Source organism: Sinocyclocheilus rhinocerous, unplaced genomic scaffold (assembly GCF_001515625.1).
Source record: "Sinocyclocheilus rhinocerous isolate Xijiao unplaced genomic scaffold, SAMN03320098_v1.1 scaffold2752, whole genome shotgun sequence".
Taxonomy (NCBI): Eukaryota; Metazoa; Chordata; class Actinopteri; order Cypriniformes; family Cyprinidae; genus Sinocyclocheilus; species Sinocyclocheilus rhinocerous.
Window position 1 is genome coordinate 304,589 of NW_015632119.1, and position 18,824 is coordinate 323,412.

Here is an 18,824-nt window from a genome sequence, read left to right on the forward strand (position 1 = left end):
CATCAACTGTTTTGTTACCCACATTCTTCAAAATATCTTCTTTTGTGTTGTACAGAAGAAAGAAACTCATACAAATTTGGAACAAATGAGGGTGAGTAAATGATTTTCATGTTTTGTTTTTTTTTGTGAACTATTCTTTTAAGTGCGAAATGAATGTAATAATTTTTTTCAGACACTCGATGCAGTAGCATGTTAACAGCAATTAAATGAAAATGTACTAAACTGTAGTGCTGAAATTTAAAGTGCTTTTTTGACCCACCAGTTGTCACTGAAATATGGTTAAAGTGTACTGCCGAATATACTGACAAGCATTTATGATCAACCCTTAATCTCTATTGAAGCTTGTATGTTATGCATTTAAATATATTTTGTAATTACACACTTGTAATGATCAAGTTCTAGTTTAGTACATATACTAACTTAAAATATCAAATAACGCACTACAGTTAAAATTAGTTAGACAACACATCAGAATAAGTGTATTTGTTTAAAGCAAGTTAAAAGATTATTAAAACATGATGATTAAAAAAAAATACTTTACAACACTACACTTTTGCAATTAAGTGTTTTATAAAACAGTTATGAAAGTGTCTTAATATTATCTAAGAACTGTTTTTAAAAATATACTTTTAAGATTTGAAGTACTCTACATGTGCAAGCTGTCCCATTTTACTGTCAGGCTGAAGTTTAAAACTTAGTTTTAGGGGTTTGTTCAAATCCCTAATCATAAGCAATAATAACAGTGATGCTAACAGTACCACAAACAAATGCCTCGCTTATCAAGCGCTAAAGCAGTTTCCGTTTGTGTATCTTCCACTTTAATGATATGAAATGTGAAGTATGTGGTGTTTGTAATGCCATGTGACAGTGGCTACAGTGCACGGGTCATTCTCACAACCTTTCCAGCTAAAAATCCCATCACATTCCATCGCACCGGTCAGAGCTGTCGCATGAACATGGTCACTGCCTGACTTCAAAGGGATTCCAGAAAGCCGTCTCTGCCCTAAACCCAGCCAGACACTGACCGACAGACTTGAAGTCTGCCAAAAAGTGCAGAGCCTTTGGCCTGGTCAGCTCCAACAACACAGAATACAAGTGTTTGAGAGAAATATTAACCTGCACTGAGTTCAAGGAGGATGCAGGTGCTCTTCTGGAATCTTCTCCTGTTGTTTTTGTATTATAACAAAGCTTTAGCTATGATGAGTTCATGATGGCAGAATTATTAAAGGAATGAAAAGGGGTAATCCACCCTCTGTTCATTTCATGCTGCCCTCTTCAACTGCCAGAAATTAAGAGCAGAATCTCTCACAGCGTCAAAATACGCTGGAGCAAGGGACGAGGAGACGAGAATACGTGGAAATTTCACAAAACGAGAGTCTTTAATAATCCAACAGGGAGACAGAGCACAAGGAAGACGTTCACAACAAGTAGACCCGACGAAGAACTAAGGAACAGACAGGAACTTATAAAAACAGGATAATTACAAACACAGGTGAGCAGAATCATCAATCACTAAACAAGAACAGGAAACATGACCAAAAAAGGAAAACAGGAACTAAGACAGAGGTAAAACAGGACAGACAGTCCAGAATCTTGACATTACGCCCCCTCCCAGAAGGCGCGTCCTCGCACCGTAGAACAACAGAGGGGGGGCACGGGTGGGAACTTAGGAGGAGGCTCAGAAGGAGGACAGACACCCGGGAGGGGGCCGGCAGACAGAGTCCAGGGAGGTGATGATGGAGGGAGGAGCCAGGGAGGAAACAGGAGGAACTTGGAGCAAGAGGAGCCAAGCAGGACCCAGTCCACAGCCATAATGGCGGCCCATAGTGGGGCCGACGGAGGGAGGAGCCATGGAGGAGGAATGGCTGCCGACTCCAGGGGGGCGACCAATGGCGGCGGAGTAGGTGGTGGAGGAGCCCGAGGTGGAGACAGAGAGCCGATGAGCCAGGGCGATGGGGGGGATCCGGAGGGCCATGGCAGAGCAGATGGCGCCGGCGACTGACGCGGAGGCGGGGATCCGAAAGGCCGCGGTGGAGCCGGAGCGACAGAGGACTGAGGAGGAGCCGAGGGGATGAAGGAGCCTGACAGAGCCGAGCGACGCTGGAGGATGGCAGTCGCATAGTGGAGCTTGCGCCGCATAGATGGTGGGCTGAGGGCGAGCAGAGGGGCTGCCAGACGACAGCGGAGGAGGAGGCAGGAGCAGGTGGGAGGGCGGGCATTTGTGACCCTCCGGGCTTTCAGGAATGGGACAGCCTGACAGAGCCGGAGGGACGAATGGACGAGGCGAAGCCAGAGGAGTGGAGTCTCGAGGCGCAGGATGATCGACGCCAGACCAAGGCGGAGCCGGAGGGACGAGGGAGCCCAGCGGAGCTAGTGGACTGCCAGGCCAGAGGAGGGAGCTAGGAGCCATGGTGGAGCCGACAGGTCAACGGGCCGAGGCGGAGTCCGGAGCCCAGAGGCTGGAGGCGGAGTCAAAGGATACTCTGACCACGGCGACGCTGGAGGATGGCAGTCGCATAGTGGAGCTTGCGCCGCATAGATGGTGGGCTGAGGGCGAGCAGAGGGGCTGCCAGATGACAGCGGAGGAGGAGGCAGGAGCAGGTGGGAGGGCGGGCATTTGTGAGCCTCCGGGCTTTCAGGAATGGGAGCCCTCTCCTCTTCGGTGTGGCACAGTCACCGCGCCATACACAGCTCACCCTCAGCCGCGGTGCAGGGGGCGGAGCTCCTCTCCGCGCTCACATCGTCTGCGGCTTTCTCCCTCGTGGCGGGCGTTGTTGCCGGCCCCCTCCTGGGTGCCTGTCCTCCTCCCGAGCCTCCTCCTTAGTTCCCACCTGTTCCCCCCCTCTGTTGTTCTACGGCGCAAGGACACACCTTCCGGGAGGGGGGCGATATGTCAGGATTATGGACCTGTTTTGCCCCTGTTTCTGTTTCAGTGTTCCCTTATTTGGTCATGTTCCTGTTCTCGTTGTCTCATTATTAGTTGATTCCCCGCACTTGTCTGTCCCTCGATAAGTTTAGTATAAATGTGTAGTCTGCCTCATGTTTCCTGGTCGGGTCTTCTGTCACAATACGCTGGAGCAAGGCACGAGGAGACATGGAGATTTCACAAAACGAGAGTCTTTAATAATCCAACAGGGAGACAGAGCACAAGGAAGACGTTCACAACAAGTAGACCCGACGAAGAACTAAGGAACAGACAGGAACTTATAAACACAGGATAATTGCAAACATAGGTGAGCGGAATCATCAATCACTAAACAAGAACAGGAAACATGACCAAAAAAGGAAAACAGGAACTAAGACAGAGGTAAAATACGACAGACAGTCCAGAATCCTGACACACAGACTGTAGGGGCTGTTTAATGTTGAATGAGTTTAACGCAAATAACACCGTCAGATCTCAAAACAAGCATTTGATTATTTAAATCTCCTGTTTAAAAATAGGAAAATAGACGCGCCATAGTTTAAATGGTTTTCTGTCTTGCATTTTATCTCTCTAAATGATGGATGTCATTATAAATGTGGAGATTTTTATGTATTTAGTTGTAGGCATATATAACACATATTTTAAAATCGTATTGCATACCTGTTGCTGCCATAATAATGACCCATTTCAAATGTTTACGTGCTTTTCTTCTCTATCTTCTTTTTGTTCTTAACAGCTCCTACTTGCTGTTGTGAGGCAGTAATGAAATATTGTTCTTAAATACTTTCCAGCATTTCAGTAATAAATATGCATGCAAATTACAGCAAAGTGCAACAGTTACCGTACTGTGTTCGGCAATGGTCAAAAAGGATTTAAAAATTACTGGATTTTTAATCGTTTTCTTTTTGTAAACTCACAGATGTGGATTCGGACGGCAATTAAATTACCACAGGACCTTGATGTTTGTCAAAAAACTGTAGGTAATTCGGCTGGGGATTTTTATGTGGGTGGTGGGAGAAAAACACAGACATTCTGGATACAGACAGCAAGAAAATCACAGATTAACCTCTGTAAATGTTGACAATAGTTTAGGTCCCCATGAGAAACAATTACCGTCCGAATCAGGTTAAAAAAGGCACCAAAATACCTGAGAGAAATAAATGAGAAGGACAGAAAGAGAAGGAGCTGAAAGAATAAGAGATCTTAAAGCACTTACACAAAATATTCCAAAGCATTTCTCAGAGAAAGTTGAAACTGCGAGACATTACGTCACAAGAGGGAAATATAAAAAGTCACAAAGTCGCAGTTGTGACAAAAGTGCAGTTGTCATATAGTTAAAACTGTGAGATATAAAAAGGCGCACTTGTAACAAATAAAGTCACAATTGTCCCATTTAACGTCAACATTGAGAAATATTGAAATGCAATAGTAAAAAAGTCGCAATTGTGACAGAGTCAAAATTGTAAGATATAAAGTCCCAATTACAAAAAATTAAATCATAAATATTTAAGAATATGTAAGATAAACTTGCAATTGACAAAACTTGCAAAATTTGCAATTACAAGTGTAAGTGAATCACAATTCTGACAAGTAAAAACTTAAATTACGAAACATTAAGTCTCAATACTGAATATATAAAAAAGGTCTCAATTGTGATATTAAGTTGCAGTCACATATAGTTAAAACTTAAATATTAAATTGAAATAGTAAAATATAAATTTGCAATTGTGAAGGAGTCAAAACTTCCAGATATAAAGTCCCAAGTGCAAGAAATTAAGTCACCACTATTTCATTTTTTTAAATCAGAGCTGGAAACAGGCTCAGCCAAGAAAGCGTCACATTTGGGGCCCACTAAAATAGAAATATTTAGGCTAACCATGACAGGTATTGGTAAGTTTGTAGTTGTTTTGATGAGAAAAACTAGTGTACTTTTTGTATTTGGAAAGGTGTTTTGATTTGTTGTTTTTTTACTGGTAGCATTAGAAATTGTTCAGACTCCTCTATCAATAGTCCAATGTTCATGGACATGCAATGGATTCCAGATTAAATGTTTTCTATGGATCACATACATTTTTGAGTCTGTCTTCTACTAAACTGTGGTACTTTACCGGAGTGGAACTGAGCCAGAGAGCTTTGGGGAGTTTAGCACGTCCTCATGAAAGCAAATTTAAAAATAACCAGAGACCTAACAGATACAACACAGAGTTAAGATGAGGCTCAATCCGCCGGGCGGAAACTACTGGAACAATGGCGTGACATATTTTCCTGCGCTAGCTTGCTGTGTGTTTGTCTGTATGGGTTTGCGTGTGCGAGCGCTGGGCGGGGGGCTCTCTGACAGGTGGGTGGGTCACATCTGTTTCCTGCTCTCCAGGAGATATCTTCCAGAACATTCTACCCATGAGTGCTATATGCTGACCTCTCACAAATTCAACACCGCAATGTCTATTCCAGCCCTCATACACTTCCTCTGTGGTTCTCCGCTCACTACTGCTTAGAACAGGTGATGCTTAAAAACAAACGGAAAATCTTTTCTCAACAACATCCTTCTGAAAAGCCACCCGGTCTGACAGGTAGAGCTCCAACATGTAACACCAAAACACAAAGCTTCTGCTTACTGTTTGCTGCAGGCACATTCATTCATTCAAGAAACACACCTTTTGTAAAATTTTTGTACAATTATGGACGGATGTAAAGGATTAGCTCACTCATTGTTGTCATTTGCTCACTTACGTGTTCCAAACCTGTATGACTTTCTTTTTGCATATGATGACCAGGTGCTGTCAACCTCCAAAAAACACCATAAAACCACCAGTTTTAACATAAACTAATAAACTTAATGTGATGTATATTTGTCAGTCATGCATAAATGAAACGGGTAGGAAACAAGCAAGATTTCAATATAACTGGATGTGTTTTAATTACAAAATAACCAGGTTTATATATTTAGCATCGATCAATCTAAATTCTTTTAATCTCATACAAATGAACTAATATTGCTTGTTCCACAGCTAGCAATATTTTAACCATACTTCGTACTTTTTAACGGAATACATTTAATTTTCACAATGAACAGATTTATGCTGATTCTAAGCAATTTGAATAAATGCATTTTAAAAATATGATTTTTTAAATTAAATCAAATAGATGCAAATACTCAATAAAAAAACAACAACTATGCAATGATTTTTTGAGTGTAGAAATCTAACGTTTCTTACCTGTTTCATTTATATATGACTGACGCATCAATAAGTCTATCAGTTTGTTTATGTTAAATCTGTGTAATCCAAATGGATTGAAATTTGATATGCAATTTAAATAAATCTTAAATTTAGGCCTAAACATTTTTGGACTGTTCTTTTTTTATTATTATTTTGTTTAGATAAAATAGTATAATAATAGTATGTTTTGAGTGTAAAATTAATCATTTTAAAAATTAAGTTTAGGCATCACAACATAATAATGTACAGTATGGAAAATGTTATATATAATAATTTGGTATAATATTGGTTATCATCAATATTAGAGAGTATTAAAGAAATCAATATATTTATATCAATATTACAGAGTTTTAAAGTAATCAATATATATATATATATATTTTTTTTTTTTTACAGCCCACACTGGCCCAGCTAACCAATCACAGCCCACACTGGCCCAGCTAACCAATCACAACACACACTGGCCCAGCTAACCAATCACAGCACATTTCGTATTTCAGAAGGCGGGCTTTCATTTGATACAGGAACTATTCGAGCCGTTCATGCCAGACTGGGGAGAGAGGTGTTGTAATAATGTAAAATATGTGAAAAATAACGTGTTTTTCGAATAACCTATGAGAACCTGTTCTAGTACACCCCCAAAACAAAATCCAGACTTTGTAAAAGAGCATAATAGGACCCCTTTAAGACACATTTGATGCTTATACATATTGTATAAGCTTCCTTACTAAAAGTACCATTTCACATACAAACCAATTACATAGAAAAATGGCGATAGAACAGAAAGTCAGTGTCATCAACATCAGTGTCTCTTTAGGGTGCAGTCTCCTATTATAAGGTCCTGTGTCAGTCTCCTATCTTGACAGAATAGACTCTGAATACACACAGTGGACACTGTTTGTTCCAACTGACCCTCCCTATTCATATCCACCACAATGTCGGGACAGAGCGACAGCTAACACGGCTTCTGCGATAAGAATCGGCACTCTCTACAACTTTGTACACAAACACACACACGGATTTACACAGGCAGAACGTTCACTATGTGTTTTTAAGGTGCACTTTGTGGTCATTAATACTGTCCGAGAGAAGAAAAAAGAAAGAGCGCGGGGGGAGTCGAGGAGAAATCTTGGGAAGGAAGCGAGAGAAAACAGCTGATCGGAATGCCTGGGAAATCTCTGCTTTCCTGTTCACGGCAGTCTCCACCTATAACAGAGCTCACGCTGGGGAGAAACCTCTCCTCCGATGTTAGATAAGAGCATACGTGTCAGAATGTTAAGCTACTTACTTGTGATCAAACAGTTCTTAAAATGATAACAGCTTTATGTGGCCTGAGTAACAGTAAAATATGTCATTTTAGAGGCATGTGACTTAATAAAGCTCTTCAGAGAAACTGATGTGCTTGGCTTTGACCACTATGGGAATGCTGGGAATAGCATACTACCATACTACTCTTACTATTTCTGTAGCAGTGTTTCCTGCATCGCTGGCTACAAGCACAGCACAACCACTTTAGTCCACTTCGCAAACAAATGACTCTTAAGAGCGATTCTTTTAATGAATCAAAAAATCTGACTAATGATTCAAAACTGACACATTACTGGTCTGAATCAGTGTGACGAGTCCTTTACTTAATGATCAGATCAGATCCAGCATTCTGTATGAGGACACTGTTGTGTAGTACATATGAACAGTGTGCAGTTTTATTTATGGATATATAGATTTGTCAAAATATGCAGTAATATGCAATAGAACATAATATGCTGGGTAATGTTTCCAACAATGCAATGCACTCAACGCGATTAATGAAACTGAAGTAATATCAACTTTTTGATTCCTTTGGTCTGCCAAGCCATTTTTACACAAAACTGCATTAAAAATGCTACATTTTAAAGCTGATAATGGAATACTTTCAAAATAATAAGAGGAACAGAAACATTTTTAAGCATTTCAATTAGTAGTATGCTTCATTGCAGTCACATGACCTTGTCATATTGCTTGTGAGTGGATTATCTTGATTATTTTGCCATTTTGAATTTAATTTTGAGTAAAATGTATTTTGCATTTCACGGTGGAATCAAATAATGAGTAAAGAAAGAGTTGCCACACTAGAAATGTAAGTTCAAGTTGAGTGTATTGCATTGTGTATATGCATTGCATATAGTATAGTGTAAAATTAATCATTTTAAAAAATAAGTTTAGGCATCACAAAATAATAATGTAAAGTATGAAAAATGTTAGATATAATATATTGGTATAATATTGGTTATCATTAATATTAGAGAGTTTTAAAGTAATCAATATTTATATAAAAATATATTTTTTCAATTTTTGGGGGGTGAACTATCCCTTTAAGACAAATTTGATGTTGCCACACTGGAAATGTAAGTTCAAGTTGAGTGCATTGCATTGTGCCAATATATTTTTTTTTTTTGCACAAAATTGCATTAAAATGCAAAACTTTTAAGCCAATAAATAATGTATTAAAATACATTAATATATTAAATGAAACTTCTACAACAAATTAGTAGTATGCTACACTGTAGTCACATGATCTCATCATATTTCATGTTAGCGGTATCCAGTAATCTTGAACTATTTTGATTATAGGCTGTTGCTATAAAATATCTTAACATTTAGCAGTGCAATAAAATAATGAGTAAAGAAAGAGTTGCCACACTGGACATTGCATTGTGGGATACAGTATTCTATACAGTGTTGTACACTGCATAATTTTGGAATTTTAGGCCAAATCTATAGTAGATCTTAATATTTCATGAATATAGAAAATCTACATACTGCTCACAGCATACATACTAAATATAGCAGGAACAGTAAGAATAGCATGGCAGTGTGCTAGACATAACCTATGCTAAATACTTTAAAAAGGAGGGCAAAGGTCAGCACCTATATATAATTCCTGATGGAGATAAATATGATTGGACAAGGTTTCTCCGGGAAATCTGATTGGATGTGTGGAAGCAAAATCCTATCTGATTGGACGGGAGTGAGCTTTTGGGGCAGCTGAAGCACTGACCAATACGCAGAGGAGATCCACAGCCTCCAGAATCAGCTCCTGATGGCCGACACGGGTCACCGTCAGCTCCACCAGATCCTGATGGGAAATCTTCAGAAGCTGCTCTCCATTGATCTTCTCTCTCTCGAAGTTAGGAACATACTGCTGGAGACTGTCGTCCAGCCCTGAGAGACAGACAGAAAGTGAGAATGAGAGACAGAACACAAAGAAACTCTTTCAGGGAGAGTGTGGATCCACATGGGTTTTGACACCACAAGCGTCTGTGCAAACGTTAAGATGTTGAGTCAATATAAGACATTTGCACTAGCCTGAAGAGTCCCACTCTCCTCAGTATTTCTCACGTCAAATGCCAGTTACCTGATCTGAGAACAGATCATTGCTATATAAGGGTAATCAAATAAAGCAAGATCTATGAGATCACATCACTGTCCTGTGTTTTACGTGACTGGACTCCATGTGTGTGAGAAAATGCAGTCATGCTGTCATTAATTAAAGGGGTGTTCAGTGGTTTGTTTCTAGGCTTGATTGTGTTTATGGGGTGCAGTCTAACATGTGTTAATGCTTAGTTTTTTTAAAAACGTATTATTTTTCACATAATTTATCTTTATTCCACACAGCTCTGTCCCTTCTATGAGAAACGCGATGATCATTTCCTGCTTTTATGAAGCCCCGCCTTCAGAAATAGGTGATGGGCTCTGATTGGTTAGCTAGCCCAGTGTGTTGTGATTGGCTAAACCGCCTCTAGTGCGCGTCTAAACATCCCGTCCCTCACCTCAGCGGCATGTGCTCTGGTTGTATTGTAAACAAAGGCGTCGTTAATATCGCTTATCAGTTTGAGCCCGATTGAGCAGAGAGAGAGAGAGAGAGAGAGATGCAGAGCAGGGGACGCGAGACACATAATTAAGAACCGCTGCTTTAGAACATTGATTTTGAAACTTGTGAATTAGAATCGTTAGAAGACAGAATCTCGCGATTCATATATGAAGCGGCTCGTCTGCCGCTTTAAATTCTCCAGCTGTCAATGTTTGTATTGTTCATCAGCTGGAAAAAAATCATTCTGAAAGTGATTGCAACGATATCGTTTCTCTGTGCCTTTATCGTTATAGTTGTGGTGTGGACTCTGCTATTCTTTATTATTGAGAACGATTTTTAGAACGATATCTTTATCGTTATCTTTATAGTTATCGTGCTTGGTATGAACAGGGCTTAAGTCTTTGTTAGGCAACTTTGCCTGTTTTTATTGTGTGATTTCAAAATACAGTTAGCAAATGATGTCAAAATAACCCTTTCATGTGATCTCATGTTTTGCTGAAATGTAAAAATTAATTTTAGGAATTACCAACTTAATTTATTCCAGCATATAAGAGGGTTGGCATAAATGGGTGAATACCATATTGCACCCCAAAGTCAGAAGACAGTAATAATAAATTATATTTAATATACATAAAAAATAGAAATTAAATAAATAAGCAAACAAACAAATAAATAAATATTTTTGTATGGTTTCCCTAAATTTACACTTTATAACTGTAATGCAAAAAAAAAAAAGATTTAAATAGTATACATCATAATTATATATAGGCATATTGAATCACATTTATTAGAATCATCATTTAAAATAATTAGAATTACAAAAAAAGTCCAAAAGCAAAATGTACAAAGTAATACAAAATAAGCCCAATTAATCATTCCCATTTATCAGTGTGTAAATTTACAGTAATAAGAAATCGTATTACCAACCGAGCAATTCACGCTAATCCAATCAATTAATCATCATATCATGTAATTAATTTTTTTATTAATTATTTTTTTTAATTAATTTTAATTAATTAAAAGTTTTAAAGGGGTCATATGATGCGATTTCAAGTTTTCCTTTCTCTTTGGAGTGTTACAAGCTCTTGGTGCATAAAGAAGATCTGTAAAGTTGCAAAGACTAAAGTCTCAAATATTTAAAATAGCATCATATGACCCCTTTAATTGATTGACAGCTCTAGTCACAATCCAAAAAAAAACCGTAATGATTCTAAAAATATACTGTGAAAACTGATTTTTCAACTGTTAATAAAACTAAAACCAGAATGTGTTTTACAGGAAAATACTATTTCAGTCTTTCTACTTCAAAATCCCATGTTTAATTCAATGTGTTGCTTGCCGTTTACTTCTAAATTTACTAGAAAATAGTTTAAAAGTAAATCCAAATTTTATTTTAATGTAAGCTTTATTTTCTATACATTTTACTATATTTATCTGGGAGAGAAATTACCTGGGCATGTTTTTGTAAGATTCACCTTTATTTGACTCATTTGAATGCATTTCACTGGAAGGCTATAAAGACTTACAGTACTGTGCAGACCAAGTCTGGGAAAGACACAGAGAAGCTCTTTCCCCCTGAATATTAGCTGAAACTTTTGTGTGAATCAGGGGAGGTGAGCTCAAAACAAACTTCTGTTCTGTCCACTGTTTGTGTGACTGCAGTATGAAAAGTGGCTCTTTGTGGGGGGTAGATGCCTCTTTTAAAATCAAAGAGAACGCGAGAAAAGGAGGCAAAGAGGGGTCAAAGGGCAAAGTTAGGGACTCCTGAATACCCTCCACCCTCAACGCCCCTACTGAGAGACAACAGCTGCATTTTCTGAGCTCAAAAAGAGAGACACAGTGTCACTGGAGCCATCAGAGAAAAGCTGCCACAAACGAGAAAGTGTCAACAATAACAGTTCACCGATGTAGTGTGAGCAAACTAAACTCAGCTTTTGTTATCTATAATTCTTAAGGTATTTCTGTGTTAAATAACCTGGCGAAGCTAAAGAGATGAAGGCATGTGCCATTCAGTTTGACTGACATGCACATTTGGTGATAAAAGATGGTCTATGCTGTGTGGATGTCTGTAAGCCGGTGCAGTGAAAAGCCAGGTTAAGTTTGAGACAGCAGATAAAATCTCCAAATCAGAATCAGAATCAATACAATTTATTGGCAAATATGCTTATACACAAGAGATTTGCCTTAGTGAAGCTTCTAGTAAAAATTAAATTAAATAAAATTAAATTACAGAATTAATTGACTAGTCTATCAACTCATAAGAAAAATGCAAAAAAAAAATAAAATAAAATAATTTTAGAAAGTATTAAGAATGTCAAATAAGACCCCTCAATGAGTTTAGGGTTATTTGGTCAACTTTTGTTTTAGTGGGAAAGTGATCTACCACCTGAAAACATTTGAGAACCACTGCACTAGCCTTATATACATGAAAAAAACAGTCTCTTCTGCGTTTCTATTTCCAGCTCCTACAATCTTAGAAGTTTGACCGTCTCACGGTTCATAGGAGAAAGTTGAAGAAAACATGAAGGAGGATGTTTGTGGGTGGAAATCTGTTTACATGATCACATGCTCTGCAAGCCTTCAAATTAAGCATTAAAAGAAAAAAAAAGATATTTAATATCCTAAAAGGACAAGAAAACACCATAAACCCCTCATAAACATAATCCATTTGATTAATTTTACAATTCATTCCAAGTCTTCCGTAGCCACAAAAGCTTGTGAGGAATTCAAGCTGTTATACACTACTAATCTTCTCCTCTGCCGCAGCACAAGTCATATCAAAGTGAACGAACATGAGCAAATGCTGATTTAATTTTTTAAGATGAACTCTTTAAGACAAACTAATAAGTGGAAGAAAGATACATTAAAAAGTTGACAAAATAAAAGTCCTAACTGAGCTAAACACTCACGAAGAGCTATAGCCCAGTGGTTCCATGTGACAACAACTTCTAATCTTAATCAAAAATGCCTCAGATATAAACACTTAACCCTGGTGGGTAAATTTAGCAGAGATAAATGTATTCACACTACAGTAATCTCATGCTGTAAGTTACGAAAGTTGAAAAAGTTGGCTGCTTTGACTATGAATGCATGAGGTCTTTCTTGTGGTGTTATGTGGTGGGAATCAGACACCACAAAGCCCACTAATCGTATCCATTGAGCTCACTCACATCCAAATTACTAACAAGCTTAAAAGCGCTGTATTAGAGGGCCGAGGCACCCGAGCTTCAGTTACAAATGAGAGGGCAGGGTGTCTCTCTCCTCCACGGCCTGTCTTTCTCCTGATGGAGTCTCTCATTGACAGAGCTGGCCTGCTGCCCTGAGAGAGCGCCGCTGAGAAAGTCAGCGTGTGTACAAAAGGCAGTAGCAGTGTGTACATCTAAAGCTTTCCTACCGAGTCTTTGGAGACCTGAAGAATGTTTATTGTTCTCCGTGTGCGACTGAAACTCCTCCAAGATTCCGAAACGGTGCCGAACGTTACTCTTCCACTCCATATCTAGGCCTACATGAATCACTGGCCATTCCATTTTTGCCCTTTAGTAGACTCTCTAGTAGATTCCCTTCTAGCTCCACCATGACAGTAGCTGAATGAGAAACATCATTGTAGAGGTTTGTATTAATTCAACTATAGCATTTAAGCATTGTATAGCATTGTAGCATTCTTTACTATAAAGAAATTGTATTGAATGCGCAACTTGTAGTGCACTTCAAATCTGTTCAAATCTGTGCACTTTGTAATAATGTCAAAATAAAAGTTTTAAATCAGTTTTAATCTGTCAGTGTTTTAAAGTACACTTATTTTAATGTGTTAACATACATGTACAGTATTGATTATAATATTCAAAGTGTATTACATTCAAAGTGAATATATTTTAAATGTACTAAAATTCAACACATCATTATAAATGTGCAATTCACGACATACATGGTTTAATAGAAATCACATTAAACTATATTTTAGTTTACTATAAATGCTTGTAAGTACATTTGGCACTACACATTAATCATATTTTAATGACAATTGAAGAAATTATGAAATTACGTATAAAGATGCACTTTAAGTCCTAATAAAAAGTGAGTCATCAAAGCACCCTTAAATAAAACTAATTGCATTTAATATAAATGTAATACATTTTCATTTAATTGCAAATAAATAACAAATAGTTTGCACTTAAGTACAGTATATTATTATGTAATAAGCACTTTATTTTTTTACTTTTTAATTTTAATTTTTACAAGGGATACCCCTTTAAAGTATCAAATCTGTCATCTTTACTTAGAGTATGTTAGCAAAACATCTACTATAATAAAATTAAATATTTGCAATTTGTTGTGATTTGGCTTGCCCACTTAATGGTGTACGACCATTAACATCTTTTAAATTATTTGTTACTGTACATGTAATATGTAACTGAAGCTATATATTGTGAATTTTCTCGTTCTTTGTTTTTTTTCAGTTAGCTTACATTTGTTTACCCTATAACCTATGCAAATGTTCAATTTATACGTATATAATTTTTTTGTTTGATCAGGCATTAAAAATGACTACCACATGTGATCTTTGCCTTAAAAATTGTTGCCTATAGCTCATTATCTTGCTTAGCTAAAACTATAGGCCTGCTTATTATATACTATAATAAAATTAAATATTTGCAATTTGTTGTGATTTGGCACAATTTACAATTTACATGTAATATGTAACTGAAGCTATATATTGTGAATTTTCTCGTTCTTTGTTTTTTTCAGTTAGCTTACATTTGTTTACCCTATAACCTATGCAAATGTTCAATTTATACGTATATAATTTTTTTGTTTGATCAGGCATTAAAAATGACTACCACATGTGATCTTTGCCTTAAAAATTGTTGCCTATAGCTCATTATCTTGCTTAGCTAAAACTATAGGCCTGCTTATTATATAATATATAATGTATAATATATATCCTGCTTTTTAGCAATAAGTAGCACAAAGCCATTTATTATTAAACACAGACTATTCTGCTTAGCTGGCCTTGTCATTTACTAGCGTATACATTGTTTAGCTAGCCTTCAGTATAGTCTGCTCATCACTGTGGGCACTGTGGGCACGTGCTTAGTTGTCTGAGCTGTGAATAAGTGAAGTTTGGCGCACATTCCGCAGCCTGGGGGGTCAATAGAGGGAATGTTTGCTCCGCCCCTCCTCTCCCATCAGAAACAAGTGTTCACATGGAAAGCAAGAGTGGATGAAAGAAACATTTGGTGCATTTAGTGTCCCTCTCAATGGTGACATGACATCAGTCTTCTCCATCAGCAGGAGATGAGGGACAACAAAGGCAGTAGTGGGGGGTGGGGGAGAGAGAGAGAGGGATGGAAAAGAGAGTTTCCTCCATCCAAACCCTCCAGAACTCAACAAAGCTTCCACATAGTCGGCTGTCGTGCTGTTCCTGAAGCTCTGCTTGTGTATTCTGGGGTATTTCCAGCAGTGATATAACAGCTTCCTGTTTGAGGGAGTTTGAGCTCATTGAGACTCAATTATCCTGAATAAATTCACTGCACTGACTGCTCCCAAATGGTACCTGAATAATACTGTTGAATAGGAATAGAGGGATCATATAATGAAAACTGGATTTATTTCATATGCAAAATGGTTAGCAAAGTCAAGCCGAGGCATTTCTCTCAGCAGTTACACGTGACACAGGAATGAGACAAGCTACATAAACTTGGAATGAACTGGGAAGGACGTATGGACGGATGAACAGATAGATAGATAGATAGATAGATAGAATAGTCTAATGGACATAGACAGACAGACAGACATATAGACAGATAGATAGATAGATAGAGACAGACAGACAGACAGACAGACAGATAGATAGATAGATAGATAGATAGATAGATAGACAGATAGATAGATAGACAAATGGACAGACAGACAGACAGACAGACAGACAGATAGATAGATAGATAGATAGATAGATAGATAGACAACTGTCACCTCTCTCCTCTCTTCTGCTGGCAGGGCGGTGCTAAAGTGTGTTTGTGTCTGCGTGTGTGTATGACTCAGAGTCAACGTTACTAACAAAGACGAAACTGTTGTCTCCGCCTCATATACAAACAGTCCAACCGCAGTCACGCAACTCATGTGTGACAATGATTCGCAGACGAGTCCCAAAAGTACCTACAGCACAACGATGAGTCTCTGGTACAGTGATGATGTCAGAAAAGCACTGATGTGGCCAGGATGTACAGAAGCGATTTGATCCCTAAAAGGGAAACATATCTACTGTATTGAGTGAAGTGTGTCAGTCTGCTGAAATATGCAGGCGTGTTACTGCACGATTCCTGCTGATAACAGATAATCACATCAACAACTTCAGGCAATGTGGCATATTTTCAGCCCAACGTATTTCTCCACCTGGTCTGTTTGAACTGCACTGGATGATGTATGTGCAATATTGACTCGCATATTTGTATTGCTAAGTCTAAAGGTCATTGAAACTGCAGTCACGTTTTGCTAATTATCCACAGATTTCCTGCAGATTGCTTCAAAAGCAAACACATATAGCTTTTATAGCTAATAAAACACATACCATGCTGCAATAATCAGTGACCTGCCGACCTGGCGACAAAAAGCTGGTGTGTGTGAACGGTTGGTGTAGCGTGACCGCATAAGAACATGTAAACACACAGTAAGGGCTAATGCTGCTATCAGTGACTCAGGATTCAAATGTAAACACAAGGCCATGCTTGAATCCTGGATCTGTGAAGTTTGCTGATCCGCTGGTTCACTTACACTTAAATAGGTAATAAAATAAGAAGGCAGAGGTAGGAGAGTATTGAATTCACTTCGATTTATATGTAAATGAACTTTTTTTATATTAAATGAACCTCAATTTTGAACAATATTTACTCAAAATTCACTTCAAATGTGACATGTTTGTTCAAGGAAATGGTTACAGTGATTAAGGCAATGTTGATCATTTTTAAATATATAGCCTGATATACTGTATCTGTCTTCATCAAGTCAGTTTAACAATGGGAGCTGATCCTAGATCAGTACACATACAGAACATATTAGAGACCAGGGTACCACATCTGTTCACTTCTGCATTGTCTGACACAGCTTTTATTGTCTCAAACTGGCGTCAGGAGAGATACGCTAGTCCTTCATTAGCACGAAAGGCCAACTTTTACCCAGAGTCTGAACAGCAGGTTTGAAACGTTCAAGGTGGCTCAGTATATAATTAGATGCATCTGTTGAAACATTGGCTCTGTTTAGAAGTGTGTGAATGGCTTGGACCCAAACCATCTCAGAGGTCTTTCACATCGCATGGCCGGTCGTTTCTGGTTAGCACAGAATTATAGGTATTTCATATTGTGGTGGACCTTGATGATTTACTCAAGGTCTCCTCTAAGTGAAAGTTTTTATGGTGTTGTTTCAGGCAATTGGAGCAAGATGGAGAGCAAGTATGAAAACGTACAACTGAGTCAACAAAAACAAGCCGCAAATAATTGCAAAGACAAACAAATATGTGGTAACTATCCAGAGATGGAAGTATTTTGTCTAACAGATAAATGGCATTCATAATAACATATAATGCGCTGATCAGCCTTTCAATCCTAATTCTAAAGATAAACTTCATATCTGCTAGAACTCTAACAACAATAAGGCGGAAATACAAAGCAGTCTGAATGGGAAAACAATATCCAAAATGACCCATAATGATGTATAACATCCTTTACTATTGAAACGGTACAGTAGCTAGAATGAGATCACTGTATAAATAAAAGGACAAACCGAAAGACTTTAAGTGCTGAGCATGAAAACAACTTTCACATTTAAATGACCAACCACAAGATGTCCAACCTACTCAAAGAAATTTGCTTATGCAAATAAACTATTGACTCTTCAGTGGAATAATAATCTGGGAGTAAAAATTTCCATTGCTTCAATGTATCACTTTTCTGGTCTATTATTATTGCTATTAGAACTGTAGGCCTACTGGTATGTTTTATCACCAAAACAACAGCTGGTTTAAAAATAATAATAAAAACTGATATTAAAGGGATAGTTCACCCTACAACCACCAACTGTTTGATTACCAGCGATCTTCAAAATATCTTCTTTTGTGTTCAACAAAAGAAAGCAACTCATTCAGGTTTGGAACGACATGAGGATGAGTACATGATGACAGAATTTTCATTTTTGGGTGAACTAGCCCTTTAAATATATCTGTCGTATATTTATTTTCAGGTATGAATTGTTCGGCAGAAGTTCAGTAGACTTTTCAGGCTGTCAGAGTTTCAGAAGCTTTCCCGGTTTCGATCATGCTTAGGGAGGAATAAATAAACACCGAGTTTCTGCATTTGGTTAGGGATGTAGATGTTGCCTTCACAAACATTTAGCATAGTAACCATAGTTACTAACAAAAATTACTATTGTTTTTACAATAAAACCTTGGCCGTCGATCATATTTATCAACACGTCAATATATAAATAATAAATATACATTTTAAGAATTAAAATTCATTTTAAAATGTCAAACTATGGTTATCATGGCGCATTTATGTAACTAATTAAAAGAACGATGTGTTATATTAAAGGGGTTTAAACCTGAGAAACAAGTTATTGAGTGCCTACCTCTGATCCAGTCCGCAACCTGAGTCGCTGTCCACTTTGTTATCGGCTCCATTCTTCTCTTCAGATATTCAGAAAGTTTCGGCCAAGTTCTCAAACTCACTAAAGTTACATAAAGTTTCCTAAGCTACACTTGAGCGTCCTTTCTCATGTCTAACCACTAAACACCAATGAACAGATCACAGGAACCGCGCTGAAGCTCTACAGACCGAAA

At 37.9% G+C, this 18,824-nt stretch overlaps 1 protein-coding gene across 1 annotated transcript in view; it reads right to left on the minus strand.

Moving 5' to 3' along the window:
* The window catches only part of LOC107742203 (connector enhancer of kinase suppressor of ras 3-like), a 34,750-nt gene extending 15,926 nt beyond the window's left edge, over positions 1–18,824 (minus strand). Inside the window, exons 1-2 of the mRNA XM_016555098.1 lie at positions 18,614–18,824; positions 9,182–9,345 (exon numbers count right to left, since the gene is read on the minus strand). Coding sequence (XP_016410584.1) covers positions 9,182–9,345; positions 18,614–18,665 — 216 coding nt within the window. The 5' untranslated portion in view covers positions 18,666–18,824. The remainder of the gene's footprint in view (positions 1–9,181; positions 9,346–18,613) is intronic.